The following is a 25,139-nucleotide window of genomic DNA, read 5'->3' as shown; positions in this document are numbered from 1 at the left end:
GCTTAATATTTCAATTACTTGATCATTTTTAACTTTTAGTTTCATTTCTCCTTCTTTAAACGTCTAGATGTTCTAATAAATCTCATCCCAACAAAGATTTTGGTGAACTTGGCATTCTTATTTGTTTTCTTAGTTTATACTTTAAAGGTTTCAGGATGTTTTCCTGGTGGCCAGCAGCTCCCACAACTGTAACAAATTAATATATATTTTTTTTTTTTTACTGAAGTTTAACAAATAAGTTGGTTTCGTATTCACTAAAATTCCACCTCATACCCATTGCCTGCCCTAGAGGGGCTGTTACTGGTCCTGTTGTACTGCAAATGCTGCAGCAATTGGGGTGACATTGTCAGGTCCTTCTGCTCAATTGTCAGGAACAGCAACCCCCTCCTCCTCACCATCAGAAGGATTGGAGCAGGAGATGCTGTTCCTGCTCTGCAGGTTACACAAGCCTGCCTCTGCAGCAGCACTTCTGTTTTAACTCTTTCTTACCCTGAATGCAAGTCTGCTCCTTGTTGCTTTAAGTCTGTGTTCTTACATATCAGCCTTCGCAGGCAAACGGCAAACACCCTGCCATGCATCCCACATGACTCAGTCGCACCTTCGAGGGGGTACGGGTGTTTGTACAAACTCACCCCAATACTTCAACACTTTCACAAGGTCTTTGATTCTACACACACACACACACCCGCCTCAGGTTTTACATACATCAGTACAAGTTTTTATATCTTAACTCGTGTTTCATTCTGGTTGCTCCACAGAAGGAACCGCAACCTGAGCTTTTAAACACAAAAATTTCAACAAGAACATCTTTCTAGTTTAGGTCTCAGGTTTTTTCCCATCCTTTTCTAGAGCCATAGGATCCCGAGGGGGTACTAATCCACAGTCCTTTTGCCACTCGGGTTTGTCCCGGAGGACGAAGAACATGTCTGTATACGATACTTCATCCCATTTTCCCTCTCTCCTCAGAAACAACATTAATCGCAGGAGAGTGTTATAATCTAACGTTCCTCCTTCCTGAGGCCATTTCGCATCACTCCCCAATTTATACAAAGGCCACCACTGATTACAATATTTAATCAATTTCCTTCTATTTTCGGTGCCACCCTGTCCTACGATATCACTCCAATGTTTTAATATACAACCCAAGGGCGATTTTTCACAGGGCTTACTCCTTCCATTTCCCATTTTGCAATTTTAATTACTTTGTTTTTCTCCGGCCGCCTTAGCCACCCAAGGTCGGAAACGCGGATAGAGCTCCTTACTCGTTTTGCACTCAAACGCGTGTCTCAAGCACTCTTGCACTCACACTCAGTCAAAATAATTAAGCTATACACGGAAAATCAAAATGTGCATCTCAATCACACCATTCACACTCTCCGGGCAGCCCTCAGTCACACAAGCAGTATGTTATACGGTACCGTGCACCTACGTACAACTTTTAGGAACACTGACAGTTCACAAAGTATGCATTTCAATGAACAATTGCCAAAAAACAAACAGCAAACAAAAAACCAAATTTTTCCTGGTCTTAAGCAGAGTGTTAAGTTTTCCGCTATTTGCCACGAATTACCAGAATATTATTATTTTTCAACATACATTTCATAACTCCAAGTTTTGAACATGTAACAAGACAACACATAGAACAAACAAGACACAGAGCGCTATTTCAGTTGTTACATTTCTTAAGACAACCTAAAGGAAGTTTTTAGCTTCCCCCTTTTTCTTTTTTTTTCTTCTTTTTTTCTTTTTCTTCTTTTTTTTTCCTACGCAAAAGTTTCCCTTTTACTTTTGCTGTGAGGTCCCTCTTGTTCCCGTGAGATTCCACCTTATTCCGTCCCGCCCCCCGCTTTCCGTCACGAGGCCTCCGGGCTTTTAGGAATGGCAGCAACCTCGGGTTTGCTCGATCTGCCCTCAAGATCGCTAGCGGCCACCCCTCGGTCAGCAAACCCCCTCCCAAGGTACCTTTCCTCCTGGGGACTACGCTGCGCGCCGGACGTCTCCGTGCGTCTCACCAGCCGCCCCGTTACTAAACATACCGTTTATCCGCGGATCCAGGGGTTCTCTTCTGCTCCCGGGGGAACAGCTGAGAAGAGGAGGCTCCTCCGAGGAAATCTCCCGGGGCGCGCCTAGGAGCGTCCGCTCCGCAGCTGGTCCCTCGGCCGAGCAGAAATCCTCCTGCCTGGCTCGCCAAACTGACGGCGGAATTAGACTCTATAACTCGAAAGTTATAAAGTAGGTATGTTTATTGCGCGCAGATGCACGGGGGATCGCTCCTCCACAAGCGTGCATGCCCGAAGTGACCAACCATCTCACATTTATACAATGAAACAAATGAATATTCAATTAACGCCTATACATATTCGTTACCTAAACCCCGCTTCGTATGTTAATTAGCTTATCAGTCCGTTTCCTGGAATGTGGTGGTCTTGCAGGTTTGTAGGTGATTCATGTTCTTGTGACCATCTGTGACCATCCGGATCTTCTCCAGCAAGGAGACTTAGCACTCCCTCCCTCTAGATAGCATTGGAATATCTCTCATCCTTTTCTCATTCTTTTTTAAATAGCCCCTTTGTTAGAGGAAGAAGGGTAGGGGTCTCCTCAAAACTGTAGTTGTCTCCTCAAAGCTGTGTGCCTATGTGACCAGACACCGCACCCATGACCAGTCACCATACCCGCATTCCTGGGCAGACATATACAATCACAATCGATGTCCATTGTCCCCATTTCACACTATTTCTCCATATCAATGACCAACGTCCTGGGTTGCTCATTCTTACTTCTGATAGCCAGAGCTATTTTGAAATCTCAGCTTCCTCCAAGCGTCATAGTAACGTTGCAAAAGCTGGGCAAATATTCCTAGATCCTGTTCAGACTGGAAGTCTTGACTGATCTTCAGCTAGAAATCCAGAAGGCTACACGAGAAAGGCCATTGTCTTTACTTGTGCTTCCCATAACACAGTAAACCTTGGGTCTCCTTCCAGCTGCCTTCTTCAGCTCACTTAGCAGGGAAGATAGGAAGTGTAGTAGAAAAGTGGTACCAGTGAAAATGAAATTTAGCATGGCTTCAATATGCAGATTGCAGGGATGCTTAACAGTATTGTTATAGGAGCCTAACAGAAATCCGCGTACAGTGGAAACACCTGTTGCATTCTTCGTCTGCCTATTCTACATTATTTACCAACCTGAACTCTGATTCAAGCTTCCTTGTGGAATTTGTGAAGGCAAAAGTTTTAGGAGAGCTGGTGTGTAAGATTACATTTATCTATGTTTGGGGGGTGGGTTGGGGGGGGTTGTTCCAGTGGTAATTTTTTTGTCTTTACTGTATTAATATGTAAAAATTCAGAAATTAATTAAACTGCATCCTGGAACTTGTAGTGTAAGAGGGTAACACTTAATTAGCAAGAGTTATGGAAATGCCTAGCGGTGCTTTACTTAAAACATGTTAAAGAAGTATACAGGATTCCCAAGAAAGCAACAGCCTGGCAATCAGATTTCTTTTAAAGATTTTTAAAAGTTAACATATAATCAAGTCATCCTGGACAGTCCACTGTCAGACACGATCTGCTGACCCTGCTAGTAGCTGGTAAATGAAATGGAGGGGGCCACAAATGTACCAATTTCCTTCCCATGAGCACAGAAGACTATCCTGAACCATAAAGATAACTATACCTGTTTTGTATTTCCCAGGGTGTCAAGGCTGTACTTGCTGAAAGCTATGAGAGAATTCATCGAAGCAACTTAGTAGGGATGGGAGTGATTCCTCTGCAGTATTTACCTGGTGAGGATGCAGGGACTTTAAAACTCACTGGACGGGAGCGTTACACGATTGTCATTCCTGAAAAACTAAAACCTCAGATGAAAATTGAGATTAAGGTACGAGACACCAAAGGTCTGAATTTTCTGACTCACTATAATTTCACTCAGAATTAACTGACTCTTCAAACAACTTGCTTTCATATGGCAGTAAGCTTCTCTTACCTAAGGAAGGGAGAATTGTCATGGAGAAGGGGATGAAAACAGTCATTCTAGTAGAGATTTGCTGTGATGGGATATAAAAGCAGCATGACCAAACTCTTTTACTTAGCACAAAGCAGTCCTGTATTTTGGACCAGTCTTTCAAAGTCCACTATAAATTTTTCTGTCTCATTTAAATGTTTGAAGCACAATAGAACGTGAACTGTAACTGTTAAATTAAATACATTAAACTAATTTATTTAAACGAATTTAAAATAATTCATTGACAATTCAACTGACAGAATACTGTTCACTGCAGCATTAAAAGTGAAGTTTAAGTGTACCCAGCATAAAATCTAAACTTCAGGCCCCGTATTTGAAAGACTTCTTTTTGTCTAGCTTTGCCTCTAAACCTATGCCTTTTTTTGAAAAATATTGGCATCTGTGATAAAATTTGGTTTATTCTTGATTAGAACATCTGTAAAACTGACTTAATGAGCCTAATAGCATCAAAGTCTGCTCTTCTACTGCAGTTAGTAAAACAATGTACTTACTGCATGTTCATTTAATGCAGGTGGTCTCCCTGAATTAGTTTCTAACAATAGGTGTTTACATGTGCCCCATTAACTGCCCTGAAGCAGAGGAACTATAGGTACCAAAAAGTCGGTCAGTTTACCAGTCAGAGGTGAACATTGTGCATTCATCTCGAAGTACCTGACCAGGGGAGTCTTCAGTAAAATACAAGTATTTTATTCACGTCATGCAGTTGTCTTTGTGCTTTTCTGATTCCCAAATGCTAGGCCTCAAAGAAAGCAAATGAAATTAGTATTGCTGCTGTACCTAAGCCAGAAGAATGACTACACAGGAAAACATCGAGAATTAGCATAACCATTTGAAAGGGTGGTCAGCTTTCATGCCCCTGGGCTTGTATCAATAAATCTAAATGAGACAGCAAATGCAATGCAAGGAAACTCCATACCGTGTTTATTACAGTTTGTTTTAAAGCACTTTCCTCTTGAGCAGCTGGCTGTAGCCTAGCATGGAAAGAAATACTGATGTTGAGTGCCTGTTCACTTTAACTTTCCATCACAATTCCTTGAGATGGCAAAACTGTCTTAATAGTCCTTATTTTACTATGATGTCATGTAATATGTGGAAGGTTCTGCTGTTTGAATGACTTTCTTTGACCCCAACAGCTGGATACTGGGAAAACCTTTCATGCCATCATGAGATTTGACACTGATGTGGAGCTCACTTACTTCCACAACGGCGGCATTCTGAACTACATGATCCGTAAAATGGCAGCCTAACCATAACATAAAGCAAAAACGTCCAGGTGCAAGCCTGCCTGCTTCTCGTGAGCACAATGAAACTATGGTAATCATAAATTTGAAAGCGTGAACCATAAAGCGAACATTTTTTTTGTGAATTGTATTAGAAGGCTTGTTTACAATGCTGAATTAATCTGTGTATCAGGAAACTGGACACACTTGTCCAATTGAAGTAAACAGCTTTTATTATCTGTTTCATATGGTGGTTGGCTTCACTTACCTTAGAATACAGTGCAGAAGTCATTAAAATACTGCTGGAATCTGTGGAAGTGTTGAAGATCATGTGTTGATTTTATACATTTCGTCCATTTAGTTTGACTCTGAAGTTAAGTTCTATGCTCATATCATATCAGTGGTGCAAAAATTAACTGACAGTATAAAAAATAATTTTTATTCCTTCCTGATTATCTGATAGTGACTGGCTTTCTTATGCAGTTGACCAGAATCTGAATCTAATACTGAAATTAATTATTTAGCTGTTTATTAATTTTGAAAGCCATTAACTTTGTTGTTAAAAATGTGGAAAGGTGGAGCTATTGGGGATAATATTTCTAATGCATAAAATTAAATTTATTTTTAAGAAGTTTGGTGGGTTTTGTCGTGTTATCCTCAGTACCGCGACGCAAACAGAGCTTTGACTTTAAACTCCTGTCATTGTCCATGTAGGAGCAAAGTCATACAAGTCTTGCATTCTCATATTTTAATTCATGTTTCTTTGAATAATCTGCATGAGACACGGTGAATACAAATACTGTCAGATACTGACAGTCTTCTGTAACCCAACAGAATACTTCTGTGATGTACTTCTGTCTGTTTTGTATCTTCAGACAGACAGGCTACCAAAATTTCAAGATCCTTGTCAGCAACTGATAACTGGCAGTTATCAACCAGTGATTACACTGATGCATTCACTGAAGTCAGTGACTGCCCAATCCACAATACCACATGAATCTATCTACAATGATAACAAATACCCTCTTAGGCACAGGTAAACAAGGTTATAGTACTGGTGAAATAAAGTAAAACTAATAATAATTGTAATGAAGAGGAGAGGGAGAGAGAGGAATAAAATCCAAAGGGAAAAAAACCCAAGTGGTGCACAGTACAATTGCTCACCACCCACTGACCAATGCCCAGCCGGCCTCCCAGCAGTGACCAGTGGTTCCCGGCCCTCTCTCCCCACTTTACATACTGAACATGACGTTCTGTGGTATGGAATATCCCTCTGGCTAGTTCAGGTCAGCTGTCCTGGCTTTGCTCCCTCCCGGCTTCTTGTGCACCTGCTCACAGAGCATGGGAAACTGAAAAGTCCTTGATTTAGAGATTATTCTCATACTAAATCCAAAACCCAGCACTGTACCAGCTACTAAGAAGAAAACTAATTCTATCCCAGCTAAGACCAGGACAAGTACTAATTCTTACTCCTAGCTGTATTTAGAGCAACAGCCGCAACAACTGAGTGGAGAAACTCCTTCAAAGTATTCTACTATAATTTTAGTGCAGTTGGCTCCAGCCGTATCTAGAAAAAAACAATGAAAATAGTTCTGAAAGAAGTCGGGAGGATTAAGGAGGGGATACATATTGCACTGTACCTGCAACAAGTTATTCTTGCTTGATTACAGCAGAGCTCCTCTAGTGAATCCAGCAAAGGCCCACTAAGGTGTTGCAGGATCTAGAGCATCTCTCTTAGGAGGACAAGCTGAGAGAGCTGGGACTATTTAGCCTGGTGAAGAGAAGGCTCAGGGACATCTCCACTGTTTGTGTACAAATACCTGAATGGAGGGCACAAAGAAGGTGCAGCCAGGCTCTCCTCTGTGATGCTTAATGACAGGGCAAGAAGCAACAGGCACAAACTGAAACACAGGAGTTTTGCTCTGAACATTAGGACACACTTTTTTACTGGGAGGGTGATGAAGTACTGACTGGAAAAGATTGCCCAGACAGGTTGTCTGTCTTCATTTGGATATGTTCCAACACTACGCGGTTATGGTCCTGGGCAAACTACTGGAGGTCACAAGATGAGCCCTAGAGGTTCCTCCCAACCACAGTCATTCCGTGATGCTATGAAACATTTTAACAGAAAGCTGTTAATGTGGTCATAATCTTGAGCGTTATTTAGTAATAAATGTGCAACTTTGGGTTCAGTTTAAAAAAACAGATCAGATATTCTCAAAGGCCAAGTAGAATGCTGGTGTTCTTCCCCACCCTCCCATCTGCACTGCGTACTGAAAGTAGGCTTGTTGTATCAAGTTCAATTTTTATTAATGTGTTACCTCATCAACCCTTATTACACTTACTTAGGCTGAACTGCAGAGTTGTTTTAGTCTGGAATCCTTGCCTTCAAACAGTAGGAAAAGACTAAAACACCTCAAATCTCTTAACTTCCCAGTAGTTATTACTGTAAGCTATGAAACTGAAGAATGATTGTTTTATATACCCAGAGTCCCGAAGTAGATGGCTCTTTCACACAGCGAACTGGTACTCAAGGATTGTGAGTTTCCATGTACTTTTAATTTGAAAGTGCTAAACCAGCCGTTTTCAAAATCCTTGTTCCTAGTGTTTTTGGAGGGGAGCCATTAACCAACCGTAAATCATCTCTATCCATTGTTCTGTGTTTCCTTTTTGGAAGCAGCTATAAGAAGAGCGAAAACTAGGCAAAAACTAAGCACAGAGTATGTTACTGTAGGACAGAGATTCAGGCTTCCTGTACAGTGCATGCAGCTTGCACAGTGAAAGGCATGGAATGGGGTGGAACACAAAGCTGTACTTAAAAAGTTGTTTTGCTTTTAATGCCCCATAACACTTTAAAAGATCAGATCAAGTCTCACTGACTAGCATTTGGGTAATTTAAATAAATTTTGGACTCTGAGTTAGGTTCCTGTTCAAGGTGGTCTGTTTTCCTCAGAGTTCAGGTGTTTCAGACACCTAATTCTTCTACATACATACCTTACTACACTATCAAATGCATAAAGTGAGCTGAAAATATATTTGATCTTGTTTCCAGAAATACTGAAGATTAAACTCATTGAAGATGTGTAGAATCTGCAAGTGCCTTAAAGTGTACAAGTTTAACAATATTTCATAGCTGTGTCTGCAGCAACTTCTGTGTTTCTGAGAGAAATCTGGGATCTGGGTGGGGAGGTGGGGGTTTAAACACGCTGATGCCTAGACTTTGTTCCAATTCTAGATCAACTCTGGCAGGAAATCTGCAGAACTAATACTGGTGTCTGGAGAGATTTCAGATCCCAATCTGTGAGACAGCCCATCAGGGTAAATGCTGATCACCATCTAAATTAAGCCTTCACTTACATTACAGAGCACCGCCTTGTCTCTACTGGGGCTTGTTCACTTAAGCAACACATAGGAAGTGCTTCTCTCAGACTGTTGCAGAAGCATTCTCTATTGAAGATGGATTTAAAAGATGGAGCATCTTCCTTACAGAAAAGTTACTGGACATTGTTTCATGCCTAGAGCATGAAAAGTAATTTTCAAAAAGTTTAGAAGTAGCTGAAGTAGTGCTTAAAGTGTCAGTATGCATAAGCCATGTTGTCAGGTCTGCATGGAGGTACAATCCAACCAGAAGTTACCAGTAATAAAGAAGATTCTGATTCACACAGAAATGCTTGAGGCTGTGGCCTGTCACCTAATATTAGATGTTCGGTTTGTCATTCAACTTGATTTTTTCAGACCAGTATCTTCGTAGCAGCAAAGATGAAGATCTAGCTGCTTAAGCATGTTTGTCCATGCTTATATTAAAACTTGCAGTAAAATATTTCATTAGATAATCTTTTTTAGTGGCCCTAATAGCCCTTTTTAATCTAGCCAGATGCTGATGAGGGGCCTAGCATTTCAAACAGCATAAACAATGAGAATTTTTTATACATGCGTCGTGGTTTAATGTCGGCTGCTCACTCACTGCCCCTCACCCAGAGGGGTAGGGAGGAGAGTCAGAAAAGAATGTAAAACTCAAGGGTTGAGATAAGAACGATTTAACAGGTAAAGCAAAAGCCACCCACGCAAGCAAAGCAGAGCAAGGAATCCATTCACCACTCCCCACGGGCAGGCAGGTGTTCGGCCATCCCCAGGGAAGCCGGGCTCCATCACGTGTAACGGTTACTTGGGAAGACAAACGCCATAATGCCAGATGTCCCCCCCTTCCTTCTTCTTCCCCCAGTTTATAGACTCAGCATGGCATCATATGGTATGGAATATCCCTTTGGCTAGTTCAGGTCACCTGTCCTGGCCGTGTCCCCTCCCCATTTCCCGTGTCCCCTCCCAGTTTCCTGTGCCCCTCCAGCCCTCTCGCTGGCAGGGCCCAAGGAACTGAAAAGTCCTTGATTTAGTATAAACATCACCCAGCAACAACTGAAACCATCAGTGTGCTGTCAGCATTGTTCTCACACCAGAGCCAAAACACAGCACTGCACCAGCTGCCGAGAAGAAAATTAACCCAGCTGAAACCAGAACAACACAGAAATGATCACCCACTATGTCATCTTAGTGCAGTAGGATGATACATGCATTAAAATGCTGAGTCCAGCTGGACATTTATTCAACATCAGAATTGTTCAAGGAAAATATTTTTCCATTTCTGAAAATCCATTTGTGTCCCAGTTTCAACACTTTCAATGTTCTCTACTGCAAAGCTTTGGATGTTGATCACTGGTAGATTTTCAAATGTCTTGTACTTCACTATGATTCCCTAGTAGTGCTGGCAATTAGTATTTTGGCAACACATCTTGCTTTTTTCCTCAAAACAAACTGGACTGGCTTCTGGTGAGGCTTTGTAATGTAACATTCCTTGAACAGGTCTCCTAGGACAGTGATGAGATTCCTGAAGCAACACACGCAGAAGCACTTAATAGTTAGAAACCTCATTTTGTCCTGTCATTCCCCTCACAAGTAACAGTTTCCCTAGTAAGGTGTTTCCTGCCATTTGGAAGGCTCATCTTCCAGCCCCCATGGTTCATTGCTTTTTTCCTCATTCATTAAGTACCAAGTACTAGAAAGGCCCATGCGTGGGCTTATCAACATCAAAATTACTCTGTATCACCAGTCACCAGCTTACTTGAACTTACTTAGCTTCTCTAAATGCTATGCTTGCATGAACATCCCTCTGCAGAGGAGTAGTGAACTCCATCTGCATTCCAAAAACATCTGGTAAAAAAAAAAAAAAAAAAAAAAAACAACAATAAAAGGATTTTCTTTATGAAAAAGGGAAGTGTCGGAAGGCAAGCACTCTGTAATGCTCAGCTGTGACCTGAAGCCTCTTAGCACACCACAACTGTGCTTTTCAGAGCAGCACAAGTAAAATAAGCTTCAAAAGGAGAAATTCAGAACTGGAAAGGCCTGAAGTGCTCAGAAAAGCCTCTTCCATGATCACCAGTTTCCATGTGCAGAGTTTTGGCTTTGTGGGCCAACTCCTCCAGATTCAGGAAGAGTACAATAAAAACATCCCAGTGAGATACAAAGAAGCAATGTGAACTACCTGAACTATGGAAAACAAAAGAATAGAATTAAAGGGCTACTCTTGTAAAACCATGATTTGCCTTGCCTTTCAAAACTGAAAACTGGCCAAGGAGGGAGATGGTGAACTGATCTCAGTACTTTGTATGGATGATTTTCAGTCAGCAGAAATGGTGGGAGAAACCTCTCAACTGCAGGGAGATTTCCAGTAAAATAAAATAACTGTAACTTCTCAATAGTTTCATTCATAATTTCTTCTTTGTAACAGTTGTGTTTCTCATTCTCAACCACTTCTGGTTTGCTTGTCACAAGGATGCAGCACTGGCAAGAAAAAAGACAAGGGCAAACACCATCTCTTCCACCTGTCTATGCCTACTGCCTGCCTGCTTTTTGCTGCTGTGACACAGGCAAACCAAGAACTACAAGGATCTCTTACCAGTTTAGAAGTATTCCATTTAGAAAAGGTCTTCACATTTGCTTTCGAGCTCCCATTCCCCCCAAATCAGGTTTAAAACGGATGTAACCTGTTTCCTTTGCATCTTTAATGGCTTGTTAAGAATAAACACTGTCACCCATACCTGTGAATTCTGGGCCAATTACTTCATTTTAAGACAAAAAATAAGAAAATCACAGGACACAAACCCTAAAAAGACTAAGTACAATGAAGATCACCTCCCATTAAATTATGATGTTAACTACTTGGGTGAGATGATAATATTGTAGAAGCTTCCCTGAAAGACACAGGCAGTTTTATGACATTTAGGAATGGTGAAGAGAAACCAGTATTTCGTGTGGCTCTTCATTCCCCTCTACTGGCCGTACTGTAAAATCACCAAGGCTCAAGACCAACGTTTTGACAGACTCCTTAGACAAGCCAGGACAGAAATAGGGTTTCCTTTTTTTTTTTTTTTTTTTTTTTTTTTTTTTCTTGAACGTTAGAGGTCTGCACCATGCAAAAGCTTCGGGTACCTGTGAGTAGGTGGGTCGGTAATAAGCCACTAGGCAGGAGAAAGTCTTTAGAAGCCGAAGCGATACATGAAACTCCATTTTGCAGCAGTCCTTTGTAAAATGCCACAGTCAGAACAATTTGTGCTATTTCTGACTACAGCTTTTCTAAGCATACTTATGCTATATGTTTAATTATCTACTTGAGGGATCAGTCCTTAGCAGTTCGATAACCTTGTGTAGCGTGGCTAATTTGCGTGGCATAAGAAAAGTCACACAACATCAAGGACTCGGTTCTGTGAACAAATCTGTCACGTCCAGATCATGTGCCCATCATCTGGGCACAGAGGAGCAACAGCAAGACATGCATGTATTACCGACAGTACTTCCAAAGTGCCATTCAGTAGCACTTTATGCCCATTTCCAGACCAAAATAGGTTTCTAAAGTAATAGCTCTGAATTTTCATAACTCTGACTTGGATCATTTTGGCGACATTACCCAAGTGTTCATACAGTACAACAAGGTTGCGCTCAGAAGTGTCAACACCTTCGTCAGCGCAGATGTAGCAGTCAGCAGTTTGCCGTCTTTGTTGCTTTTGAATGCATGCAATACACCTTTCTGCATTGGGAGGTTCATATCTACATTACCAAGAAACTGTATCAGGAAAAAACACTGAAGAGTTCCTTGAGCAAGATGCCTGCATTTGCTCTTACTTAAGTGACTAGAAATGAGCATGTCCTCTTGATCTGGAAAAGTACTTTAAGTTTGCACACCCACCTAGCTGTATACTATACCCACTGAGTAGGAATCCTGTTGACACGCCACGGGTATTGTCATCCTGGGAAACAACATTTCAGACACAACACCTAGCTGATCTTTATTAGAGAGACCCATACAGCCTAGTTATTTTAACCCCAAGCTAACTATTAATTTAATCCATGCATGATTAATTTTGGCTGTAGCTTCTGTTCTACCTTAAAATGTCCTTGTTCCACCAAACACAAAATAAGAGAGGGATCTGTAAAAGGAACAGTGAGAATACCACCAGAAGTAATCACAAGAAGCCATGCCAGTGAACAGTTTCTAAACTTCTTTTGAACTAGCAAAAGAATCCTGCAACAAATGATCACTATTACTGCCACTTCAACCAAAGATTATGGACAAAAAAGGCAAGCGTTTCCTTAGAACTGGTTAAAGGTCTTCTAGATATGGAAGAAAGCATAATGCAAACCTGCATGACCTTCCTCCGTTTAAGAGCACAGATGAAGAACACAGGAAAAGTAGAACAAATTTACCAGTGTAGCTGCTGTAGGTCTAGCAACTGGTATTTCTCAGTGCAAACCTACATGTGTGGTTTTTGATCTCTTTTCCATGACCCATCAACATGTCTGGCTTTATGTGGTAAGTAGAGGGTTTGCGTCTATCCACTTATTCAAAGCCTGGAAAGCAAATCAGGGAGTAAGATCCCTGTCCAGATGATCTAGTTTGGGAGGAGTAGGTAGATCCTGCCCATGCTTGCCTAGACAGTTAATACTTGTGAGAACCAAAAGCAGAAAAGAAGGTGGAACATGTGCGTCAGGATGGAACATCTATAAATAGGTGAGAGAGCAGGGGTCACAGCCATGATGTCAGATCAAACCATGCCACAGCTGATTTCCACTTTTCCCACTCTTGCAACTTAAAGGCTGGCTAGAGAGCAAGCAGCATTTCACTGCTAAAAAGTATGCTCTTTTCTCTTGTAAAACAACAGGTCACTGAATAATACACCTCTGGGATCCAAAGCAAATAAGTTGCTATTTACAAACTGCACTTCCTCACTGCACAGTGAAAGTAGCACCTTCAGACTGCTCTTAGATAAGAACAAAATTCAGCCAAGCTACAGTAGGCTTTTACATCTATAATGGAATGTTGTCAGCTGATGCTTGGTGTTGTTAGTTTGGACTTTATCCCACCTTTTAACTTTTTTCCGGTTTGCAATTCACCCAGCATGTCTATACCCAAGTATAAAATGGGGGTTGGGACTCTCAGCTGATAAAATCTGTTTACAGTAGCCAGAGACTGTGATACCTTGCAGTAAATGTTTAAGAGCAACTGAAGGCAGTGATTAGCAGCACACTTCAAGGACAAACTTTTTATGGGAGCAAGATATTGGAAGGGAGAAAAAACATCATCCAGCCTAAATCCTCCATCCTAGGCAAGTATGAAATAGGCCGGTGCATCAGAGAACATCTGCTTCATGAGGTTTTTTCTTTTTCTTGTTCAAAAACACATGCTAGGGCACAGGTGTCCTTTGGGCTCATAGGAATCCTCTGGGAAACCTATAAATACGTCCTGATGTGCATTCAGTAATAAAGCAAAGCTACTTAGTTATAATGCTGCCACATTGAAGGCAAAAACCTTGCAACACATCTTGTTAAAACTGACTTCAGACCTAAAGTAAAAATCTTGATGGCTCAATGATCAACTATGACGTATAGCAAGAAGTGATGTAAGACACCATGCCTGTAATGTAGTTTTTAGAAGGAAAAAAAAGACCACCAAAAAAACTCATCCTGTATCAAAGCATCACTGCTTAGGAAGATATAGAAAGATAAATATTTTCTTAGAAAGATCAAATACATGCATATATTTCTATTTCAAGATCAAAATGGGAACGTTCAAATGCGTTTTCACTTCCCATTTTAGAAGCCTTAAAAAGAAACACCTTACAGCTACTAAGGCATTTGCCTTAGCCAAGAGAAAAGTGTGAGTCTGCGTGTTACAGTGGTATGATTCATCCAGGATGCAAGCAAGCTCTTCCAGCTTGGGATTCTCATCTGATTCATCCTTTGAAAGGGCAGTCAGTTCTGGTTCTTTTTCTGGAAGAAAACAGCAGTGTCTTGAACAATTTGCCTTCTTTAATGCAGAAAACAGAATTCTCACCCAAACCTACTTTCAAATTGTACCCACATTCTCTTTAGCATCTATTTTCATTTTCTACACCATTCTTTCGGATCCAAGAAAAAAAAAATATTTAAATGTAAAAAAATCCCCCCACGGAAAAAAAAAAAAAAGAATCTGAATCTCTCACATTTCATAGCAAACTGACAGAAGAACCTCTGTGACGCACTGTGCACCAGTTCTTGTGAAGGGCACTGCGGTTTCTTCTTAGGAAACAAGCGACACTAGAGGGCAGACAGCCCAGTGATTTGAAACTGCTGGGTTTGGTTAGAGAACAGTGCACCCTCTTTAACTTTTAATTCAGAAGGGTAAAAGGGCCACCTGCTTCTTTCCCAGAAGTCTGGGGTTTGTCCAGGAGCACTGGGCAGAAGGAGGCTAAGCGGTGCACTGGGCAGTGTATGTTGCCTTATCTAATGCTGCCAGCATCCATGACTGTAGGACCATCCCCCTGTTTGTGGGGCACGTCCTTACCGACACCGCTGCCTTATCTCCAAGTTGGGCATGTAAGAACCTACTACAGCATCTAGCTGCAATTACTACTACTTCCTTAGCTCCTGCACTAGAAGCTTGCCATCCCAGAAAGTAAGTTCCCCGCTGCCTACCCTAACACTACATTTGCACCCACACAGACTTAGATCTTCTGAAAAGTGCAAAGTTTCTTCCACAAAGTGCAGAAAAGCAACCACACAACAACTCTGAAGAAAACACTTGGGTCATCCTACCATAAGCCCTCTTCTCCCTTGCAACTGTCACAGGTATTGTGTGAAATAATACCTTGAAATCTGGCTGTCAGTTGCTTCTCTAACTCTGTATATGGTACATTTTTTCCATTTGTGAAAAATTCCATTAAGTAGGATAAAGCATCTTTGATGCGGATATCTTCACTGATGATGACAGCATCATTGAATTTCTTCCCAGAGAGAGACATACACATTTAAGCCTCATTTTCCATGGGACAGGAGATGAACACAAATTTTATTTAGCTAGATTGAGTATTACAAACCTGTGTTGTTCTTCCATTTGCACGACAACACAAGCATTACAAAGTCTCCTCTACACTATATTGGTTTTAGTATGTTAAGACACAACTCTTAAATGTTACACTTTAGCCTGTGTCAAATAAAATGATGAGGTTCAAAACCTGCTCCTAGGTGAACATACCTGTATCAGAAGGAACAGGATGGCTCCACCTCTGTATGGAATGAAAAAGGATATACACTGACCCACAGGTGTACAGTGCAAATGAAAAGGTCTCTACAGATGCTGCTTTCCTTCTCCTTATTGCTAGTTGTAATAACCTGCATTTCTTCTGGGTGGCAACTATCCAGTGTTCATATTCCTGTGTTCCAAAATCATTCTTGTTGGTTTGGGACACAGGATCTAGTAAAGAAGGAGGAAACAAACACCTGTTCATCCTGACTAACAAATAACCAGAACAGTTAGCTAGAAGATCACACATTCTTTTAGACATTAATGTTTATTGAGACAATTGTAGATATAATTTAGACATTAAGGTTAGGTCTAAAAAGCCTATGCAGAAAAACACTGTATGACACAATCACAGAATCACTGAGTTTGAAAGGCATCTGTGGAGACCTTTAGTCCAACCCTCTGCTCAGAGCAGGGTGACCTAGGGCCAGTCACTCAGGATCACATCCAAATGGATTTTGAGTAGTTCCAAGGACAGAGACTCCACAACTTCTTTGGGCTACGTGTTCCAGTGTTTGATCTGCTTTATAGCAAAAAACTTCTTCCTGTTTTTCAACTATTTCTGTTTGTGTACACTGCCTCTTGTCCTGCCTCTTGGAACCATCGGAGTCTGTTTGTCTTCTTCACTCCCTGTGTTTCAACATATACCCAGATGTTAGGTTAAAATCAACACAGTATAATTCAGCTGAGGATCTGTGTACATACACACACCTGCAGAGTTTAGCATTAAAATTAGAGCTCACTTATCCTATAGGAAGCCTGCAGTACTCAGGAAATGCCATGTGTATTGCTGCTTGAATTACCAGATACTCGACAGTTAAGTATTCATTTGCTAAATGGTCCATGGTGCTTAAAGGCATATTATCCAAGGGTCTGCTTTTGAGGCAGAGCTAATCACTACCTGTTTGTTGCATACATACTCGGTCTGAGTGCTCCACAGAACTTAGTCATCAGGATTCCACAGCAGGGAAGCCAATGGCATTCATGCAAGAGGAACTGTGATGTGGAAACAAGCCTCGGAAGTGTTTCCTTAATTTAGTGTGCAGTTTGAAAATCTCACTTTATTTGTTCTTGGTTGGGGTTTCTTTGATTTTGGTTTGGTTTGGTTTTATTGGTGGGTTTAGTGTGGGGTTTTTTGTTGTTGGGTAGGGTTTTTTGTTTGGTGTGGCTTTTTAATTCTCCCTTCCTGCCCCAGAATATAGTTCACACTCCAATATCTGGAAAGTGTGTCTGGAGGAAATGCAGAAAGTACAGAACTGAGGTAAACAGGCTTAAGACACCCTAGTCGGTTTGCAAAAGCCAGCCTAAGGATAGACAAATTCCTTTAAGTCAGAGCTGGATAGACCAAGGCTGATCCTGAACATAGCCATCCATGCTTTGTACTCCCTGTAGCTCTCCAATTTGTTGACAACAGCCACTTACTGGACACCGCTTAAGAACTCCACAAAAGTGAAAAGATCAATTGATTTCTAAAGGGCTGCAGTATTAGGTGACCCATTCTCTTCTCACAGCCATGCATCTCCCTCTTTGCAAACCTTCACACCACTGCAGCTTCTGAGGCTGGAACCCTACAGACAAGTGTTTCTTTTCTTAGGCAGTCATATCCTCTCTCTGGTGCTGCAATGTTCCACAGATCCTCCTCCATAAAATTACCTTAAATGTTTTTCAATAGGAAGTCATGGAGATCTGGTAAACAGTGGAAAAAGGGGTACCCAGAGGTATAAAGAGGACAAAATGCTGACCTGAAAAGGTGGTCAGGGCACCTCTAGGAACAACTCTGACAGCAAATCAGTAAGGCCACAGAAAATACAAGAAGTGTCAGAGCAGCAAGCGCGAAAGTAAACGTTCACTGAAAGGAAGAAATTACATTTCAGAGTAACAATGTAACTGAGGCCCTTCTTGTTTTCCTTAACAGAAACAGATTAAGGTACAAGGCTTTTGGAGAAATGCTTAAATAAGAACATACATGCATCTCATCAATGAAGTCCAGTTCACTTAATTTTGAAAGCAAGCTCTTTGGTAGTTTTGTTTCCGATTCTTCAAACATTCAAAATGATTGGACAGTGTCAAAAACACATCCTTAGCTGCACAAAACACGGGCTGAAATCCACCCAAAAATACTTATGATTATCAAAGTAGTGGCATATAACAGGAAAACAGTTGACTCTTCTACCTGTAATCTTTTATTTAGGAAATATTGGTTGAAGGCAAGTAAAAAGGAAGGAGAAGAAAGGAAGTGGAAAAAGAGTGACTGTTCTAGCAACCATGAGGATTCGCACTGATGTAATCAAAGACTGAATCCCAGTTACAGGAATATTGCAGTATCTTACCCACAGAGTAAATCTTCCTCATCAATGCCTCTGTCTCAGACATCAGACCTGAGATAATGTCTGCAAAGTGATCCTGAACTCACATCTTAACCAGTCTGACAACTACAGGCAAGAAATGGAAGGCGGTTGCCTGAATAACTAAAACGTTTCCCCGGGCAGCACAAAACAAATTCTTGTCTAGAAGAATGGTATATATGGTGCCCTGTGCAATCATAACAATGTTTATTGTTAATAAGCATTACAGTTGCACAGAAAAAAGCAGCCCCCAAGGCAGAACTGCATAAACCCCAGAGACTGTGGATCTCAGCAAAGAGAAAATTTGCCCAAATGGGCCCTGCGCTACTGCAGGGCAACAACGAAGTGCATGTTTAAACTCCTTTCAAGGCAGCAGGAAAAGAAGCTCCAGCTCAGTGTTAAGCTTTTAACTTTACCTGACCAATTTGGATAGCTGCCTTAATTATGGTGCTTTACATCTCACATCAAAACAAAAAGGAAGTGTGCTTACTTTGTGTTTCTGGGTTATTTCCAGATCTCTGCAGAGCCTGTTTGTTCTCTCCAACAGTGGATGGATGCGGCCTGTATGTCAAGGTAAGAGCAGAAGGTAGGTATGTGCTCTATTGTTTCCTTGACGCTCCTGGCATTACCACCTACAACACAAGCAGTTAAACCTACAATCTGAGCAAACATATCAATAGCAGTGGTTGCTCCTCTGTCACAAATGAAAAAAAAAAAAACAACCACAAGAGATGCTGTTACCAACTGCCAAGTTGTCACCATCTTCAAAAACAAGGAAACAAAACAGGCAGCTGAAGTAAACATGACTTCAAGGACTGTATCTTGAGAGCCAAGCCTTGTCCATGCTCCTGCCCTCCCCAAGGCACTCCAGCTTAGAGTATTCAAACTGAAAATAAATTATCCACACACTGAAATTCATAACCAGCTGTAATTTGTCAGTGCTTGTCATACACAGAAACAACAAATCCACCCCCAGAATTGCCCTCTGCACTCATTCAGAGGAGATGTTTCTCAGATGGACCAGAACCTGTCAGCAGAGGCAGTGGCCCCATTTTGTTGTTGCAGAAGACAGCAACAAAGAGGTGACAAGGAGTTTACTAAAGTTCTGGGGCACATGCTTGCTCCCCAGCCCAGAAATCTCGTTTGTTCTCAAGTACTGCAGTCTCCATCATGCTTGATCAGTTCTTTTTGGCAGCTGCAGGGAAGATGTAACATGGGAAAACAGCCCGGATGTGTCCAAGAAGAGGGAAAACACATCTCACATTTTACCATTTTAATTCACAGGCATTGTTAAATGGGTGTTTGAACCGGATTAACACAAAAGGCTTTGCTGACTGCACTGCAAGATACTCTTCTTCATCATTTCCACCACTGACAGGCTGGGCCTTACCTGAGGCAGCTGGTTTGCAGAGTCGTCAAATTTTTGTTTCAGGTATCTGGTCATTAAAACACATTGTAAGGGTGATTCTCGTAGTGTTTTAGCACCCATCAAATACCATCAGAGTGAAGATGGAGAGTGAGCTAAGGAACCCCTCCTCAATGCTATTCACAAGAATATGGGGTGTTAGCACAATGATGCCACTGCCTGGTCTAACCTTTTCTACAGAGGCTGTAGACTGTTTCACCACTAATTCCTTGAACAGAATAAGAAGAAGAGGCAAAAGATAGGATATGAAAGGCAGGGTGAAAAAAGCTAGAATAATGGACTTTTAAGCAAGCCTGAAGGACAGTGACTAAACTAAAAATATCGGATAGTTGGGGCTGGCAGTTTGACCTACAGAAGCTGAGAAAAAAAAACCTGCTGAGGCTAAACAGCTTGATTTTCAACTCACATTAATTAAAATATACTAGGTTTGAGGGGCAATGAATTTGTGCATTTAAGCTGCATTTGTCAGTTCACATATAAGATGTATTTGGAGATCCTGCCCTTTTTCCCTTTTCTGTATACTTCTGACAGCATGGACTGTTCTCTGTCCAGCAGCCTCATTTTCCTATAGCTATAACGATTCGTATGTGGATGTTCAGTAATCAGTTACTTCAAAATCAGAAGCTATAGGTTGTTGATACTCCCCTAAGCAATTTTCAGTCCCATCTGAGAGGTGGACCATCATTTTCTGACTAGAGGTTGCAAAACTAAAGGCTTTGGATCCTTCCATGTAGAAAAGAAAGAGACTCTGACATTTGAGAATGGCAAGAGGAATCCCACGGCTGCTGCCTGGGACTGCTTCATCTTTGGAAGCAGGGCTGAAAGGAGTCTCAAGAACACTTCAACCTTTTCCAGAGGCATAGGTACACTTTGGCCATTTCCATAGATGCTGCACAACCAGCCCTTAAACTCTCCAAAAGCAGACTTCAGACTCTCCGGAGTCTACCATGGTAATTTGCCATTCTTACCACTAGGCATCATCCTTATGTCAACAAGAAACACTCTTGCCACCAGTAAACCCATTACATTTTGCCCTAGTCACAGCTGACTTACAGGGCAGTTTATTTATGCAGAGGAAGCCACCAGGTAGAATTACACAAACACCCGCTTCTTTCAAAATGCTGCTCAAATACAGTTTTCTGTTGTTCATATGCTGGCACTTTGGTTGCAAGACAGACAATTTTTGCCATTTTTCACAACTTTTCACCGTTGTGAAATGATGTTCGCAAATTGGAAGTGTCACAGAAGTTTTCCCACATGCTTTAAATGAAGAATGTGGAAGGTAAAGCACTGGTATGAAAGGGTGTATTTGTAAGCAGGAGCCTGTCTCATCTGGATGCCCTGTTAACAAGGCAAGCTGACAAGGGGGTGTTACACTTCCAGACTCTCTGGGGACAAGTTTGAACAAATGCTTGCTACTTACTCAGGTGGACAATCACCTCTTTCTCTCTTACAGTCTCAGTCTGTAAAGACCATGTAGCAGTCACTGGGAAGGAAAATGCATTTGAAGTTTTATTTGAATTCTTTGAAATCACTGAGTCTATTTCTGCCCTTAGCATAGGCTTCCACATCAAATCAAACTGTTACAGGCACCAGGCACTCTCAGCTTCCATCCTTGCATCCCCATGAAGGCTTGCTCCTCTCACTTTTCCTTCAGCACTCAGGTCACTGTGCAGGCCACCCAGAGCTCTTCCGTGCCCCTGCCTCAGCTACCCCACCTGCCTCTCCAAGGCCCAGGGCAGAATCAGGCTAGCAAGATGGAAAACACAGGTAGAGAGAAAGAGCTCATTGATCTCTCTTTTGCTGCTGAACTTTGATCTTCTCAACTCAGTAGTAAGCTACTGCAAAAGTTCTCTCTGCTGTTCTGATGTTATGGGCATTGCAGTACAGAAGACAGGGGACTCTCAGTGTAACTCATCCCATTTTTCCTTCAGCCTGCATACCAAATTTTTTAAAGATCTGCAAGGATCAGTGAGTAATTTCAATTCAAAAATCTGCACCAGGGAGTGAGACAGCAGAAGTCAGCATGTGGAAATCTCAATATAAGCACTGGCATGCCAAGAGACACGCCTGTCTTGTCAGTCGCTGTGCTGCCCTTGATCATTAAGTTCAGACTAGATTTGGATCTAGTCCTGTAATGAAGATTGCTTTAAATAAACAGCCGGGAAAGTTTGACTCAACCTTTACCCTTCCCTATCCTTCACAGCCCCCTCCAGCACAATAATTTTTTTTAAGCAGCATGTTTTCTTACCTGTGAGGGCACGTATCCGTGCGTCTCCCCATTGATAGCAGGCTCTGCAAGTTCAGTCTGGTAGCTCTGAGCCTTCTTTGGCTCAGGTGAAGACTGATAGATCTTTTCTAGGAGAGAACCATGTTTTTGTGAAGCATGTGGCAACAGAAACGCATGAAGTACATTGTGCCCCATACAGTTGCTATCCAAAGTGACAGAGCTAGAGAGAGTCCTTGCAGTCTACACAGAGCACTCTGGCAGACAAGCCTTCTCAACAGGACAGAAGCACCAGACAAAAATTTTGTGTAAATTCAATGGCATAATTTTGTTACCACTCAGCTGTGGTTCCTAAAATGAACTCAATTCAAGGTCTCGGCTGACAACTCTCACCTCAGCTGGTCTTTTCCAACTCAGAAAGAAAACACAGGGCTTATTTTCTCCCAATTCCTTTTAGCCTTCTGCTCTACAGAAGTTAATACTGTTTTAAATTATGGTCTGGTCAGAGGATTTGCACTTATGGAACAGGAACTAGAAACCACTGGTGGAGCAAAATTTGTCATATGAGACATCACAGCCATTGCACAGACCCTTTGCAGCCACATTCAGTTCTCTAAACTGGCTAATATCAGATCATGTATGAATTAGTTACATCAGAGAAGAGATGCACCAACAACAGTCCGGTGTTTGGAGACCTTTTTGATAATATGGTGACAGAACAACTTTGCACTAGAAATGTGGTAAACAAGGGGCAACCCCTAACATGTGCAATGCTCAGCACAAGATCCTTTAAACATTAAAACAGAAGACAACTAAATCAAGTCAGAGATTCATACTGGTTCCTCAGTACCTTCTTTTGTGGCACACCACATCTGCATTCTTCAGGAGTCTAAGGAAATGGAGAATTCCAGCCACAAACTGTTCTAAGATCCTAAGACTTACCTGAAGCTGAACACAGATTTTCACTGAGATTATTACTCATTCTGCTTTTTCAGATAATGTCATTGTGGTTTCAAAGCTGTTCTCAGAGGCATGTGTCATTTCATCAACAACATTTTTGCCATTATCTGTACAATCACCAAAAAAATAGGCATGTTATTGAGCCTTTTGATTTAAAAGTGTTGTATTTTCTGGGATGACAGTGTGAAGGAGTCGGTCGCTAGCATGGAAAGATTATATAAAATGATGATGCATCCAGACCCCCTTTCAAGTGAGATGGATAGCACTGCGAATCTTGGGTTTAAAAGACCTGCATACTCAATGAACATTAATCTATCCCATAAAAATCCAGGAAGATAATAGATTGGGAGGAAGGTTGTATCCTCTGTGTTTACTGACAAGATTACAGATTTAACCCAGACACTAACCACAAGCATGAAAAGGACTTAGGAGTTCAAAGAAGCTTTGTAAATTTAAGACTTTGTCCTCCCTTTCCCTCCACCCCTTGGAAGGACCTAGAAATTCTAAGACTATCTCTAGTCTTTATCTTACATGATAATTAAGAGAGGTTCCAAAGATGTTTGCTAAAATTTTCTTTAAACCTATAATTCTTACCTTCTCAAAGAACCCTCACTGGGCTTTGGATGAACAGTTTCATTGCAAACAGAACACATATCACCAAGTGCTGCTATCGGAGATGGAGAAAGAGCACACTTGCAACCTAATGCAGCTCCAGAAAGAACACAATATCTGCAATGAACTTCTACTAGCAGCTCCTCTTAACTGTTGGCATTAAAACACTTCCAATATGGACAACCTTTCTTCAGTAGGCTGGTTTTGGCTTTATTAAGTTGGATGTTAGCAGAAACTACCTCAAAAGACAGTGTTATCTTTAACTTATAAAATATAGCTGTCAACCAAATAGTATGTATAACCATCAGCTACATGAAATAATATCTACATGCATATAAGTATTTTCTTATATATTATTTTATATATAATTATTTATTTATTAACTATGCATATAATTTATATATATAATAAAATATCCAGATAAGAAAATACCCACTTTTGACTACAACAATAAAAACATTTCAAAATAAGAAATATTGCTTAAGAAGCCACTTAAAAGTAGCTTGTCCCAGTTGCTAATTAAAAATAATTCAAAAAAACATTTATGGTTTGAGGGAAAGCTACTGTAGATATAAAGAAATACAGTCCAGTTCATCTAAAATCACTTATCTTTCTTAATTATTTTCTAGTGAAGTACTGTATTCCATTTTAAATTTCCCATGCTGCAGGATACTCATATAGGTATTTTTCAAGTGGGTGAAGGTAGACTCAACAACAAAAGCAAAATCTTATTAGAGGAAATTCTGCATTTTTACAAAATATGAACATAGCCACTTGGTAAATGCTGCTTATCAACTTCTCAAAGAAAAAAGTGTATGATCTCCTCTGGCATATTTGAATTGTATATTCACTTTCTAGAATATACAATTACTAACCATATTTTAACAGGAAACTTTGCATTTATCTAAAGTCAAGCAACCAAAAAGATGGCAAAAAGTGAAGTACAGTAGAAGGGAGGGAAGAAGATGAAAATCTTATCAGCTTGGTACCTTCAGAGCCTTGTACGCTGTCTGATTCTGTTTACCAAAAAAAAAGGGCATCATTCATAACCATATGGGAGGAAAAATACTCAAAAAATAATTTCTGAGAGTTTGTAGGGTAGTACCTACAAATTTCATTTCGTATTTCATTTCGTATAAGAGACATTTTAAATTTTAAAATAAAAAAGGTTTCTATTTTTAAACAAAAATGAGCAATGCAGTCTGATGGTATCCTTTTAAATTAGTCTTATTCCCCTGGAAAAAAAAAAAAAAAGTTACTGTCTGGTAAAAGAATAGGAAATGAGCATCATAAAGACAGTTCACATTTTACCTTCTCTCATATCCCACAGTCCACTTGCATAGTAATATCCTGCATTATCTAGTGCCAGCTGAAGGCTTTTTGGCCAGTTTTCCTTACCTGGTTGACAGAGACATTCAGTGGGCCTAGTTATGCCAGTTGCTTTGCTTCTGTATTCACTAATCTGCACACACAAAAGAACAGAAGCTGCTGAGTGATCAAAACCACTGTTCTTTGATTGGTATTTTGATTTGTTTTGTCTGATGTTCAGTTGAAAGTTGCATTTCCTTCTCACAGAATAAAAGGTCTCCAATAAAATTCAGTCATTTACCTACCACTGCTGCAATTCTGACAGCATAGGCGTACACTAAACTCAGCCAGGCTACATCAAGAGGTAGGCTATTTGCTTAAATATTCACAGGGTCTGAAACATCCAGAGCTGCTC

At 40.9% G+C, this 25,139-nt stretch overlaps 2 protein-coding genes and 1 long non-coding RNA gene across 3 annotated transcripts in view; 2 read left to right on the top strand and 1 right to left on the bottom strand.

Annotated features, from left to right (window-relative positions):
* ACO1 (aconitase 1) overlaps positions 1–5,868 on the top strand; it is a 45,487-nt gene extending 39,619 nt beyond the window's left edge. The window contains exons 20-21 of the mRNA XM_080372976.1: positions 3,688–3,873; positions 5,151–5,868. Coding sequence (XP_080229102.1) covers positions 3,688–3,873; positions 5,151–5,264 — 300 coding nt within the window. The 3' untranslated portion in view covers positions 5,265–5,868. The remainder of the gene's footprint in view (positions 1–3,687; positions 3,874–5,150) is intronic.
* Positions 1–25,139, top strand: part of LOC308056985 — a 153,529-nt gene that overhangs the window by 102,475 nt on the left and 25,915 nt on the right. The window lies entirely within an intron of this gene.
* The window catches only part of RIGI (RNA sensor RIG-I), a gene marked incomplete at its 5' end in the record, with an annotated part of 28,175 nt that continues 12,593 nt past the window's right edge, over positions 9,558–25,139 (bottom strand). Inside the window, 26 exon segments of the mRNA XM_080372621.1 lie at positions 9,558–9,987; positions 9,991–10,046; positions 10,049–10,169; positions 10,390–10,442; positions 10,790–11,106; positions 12,012–12,255; positions 12,258–12,335; positions 13,044–13,100; positions 13,103–13,136; positions 14,407–14,555; positions 15,412–15,547; positions 15,861–15,919; positions 15,922–16,017; positions 18,177–18,255; positions 18,259–18,278; positions 18,682–18,745; positions 18,747–18,851; positions 19,582–19,641; positions 19,644–19,672; positions 19,675–19,805; positions 19,807–20,024; positions 20,688–20,810; positions 21,851–21,975; positions 22,787–22,825; positions 22,828–22,911; positions 24,719–24,878. Of these exon segments, the coding sequence (XP_080228747.1) occupies positions 9,844–9,987; positions 9,991–10,046; positions 10,049–10,169; positions 10,390–10,442; positions 10,790–11,106; positions 12,012–12,255; positions 12,258–12,335; positions 13,044–13,100; positions 13,103–13,136; positions 14,407–14,555; positions 15,412–15,547; positions 15,861–15,919; positions 15,922–16,017; positions 18,177–18,255; positions 18,259–18,278; positions 18,682–18,745; positions 18,747–18,851; positions 19,582–19,641; positions 19,644–19,672; positions 19,675–19,805; positions 19,807–20,024; positions 20,688–20,810; positions 21,851–21,975; positions 22,787–22,825; positions 22,828–22,911; positions 24,719–24,878 (2,781 nt within the window). The 3' untranslated portion in view covers positions 9,558–9,843.

The sequence above is a fragment of the Falco punctatus genome, assembly GCF_963210335.1.
Source record: "Falco punctatus genome assembly, chromosome: Z".
NCBI lineage: Eukaryota > Metazoa > Chordata > Aves > Falconiformes > Falconidae > Falco > Falco punctatus.
Note: the sequence above shows the minus strand (reverse complement) of the source record. Positions and strands in the feature narration are given on the sequence as shown.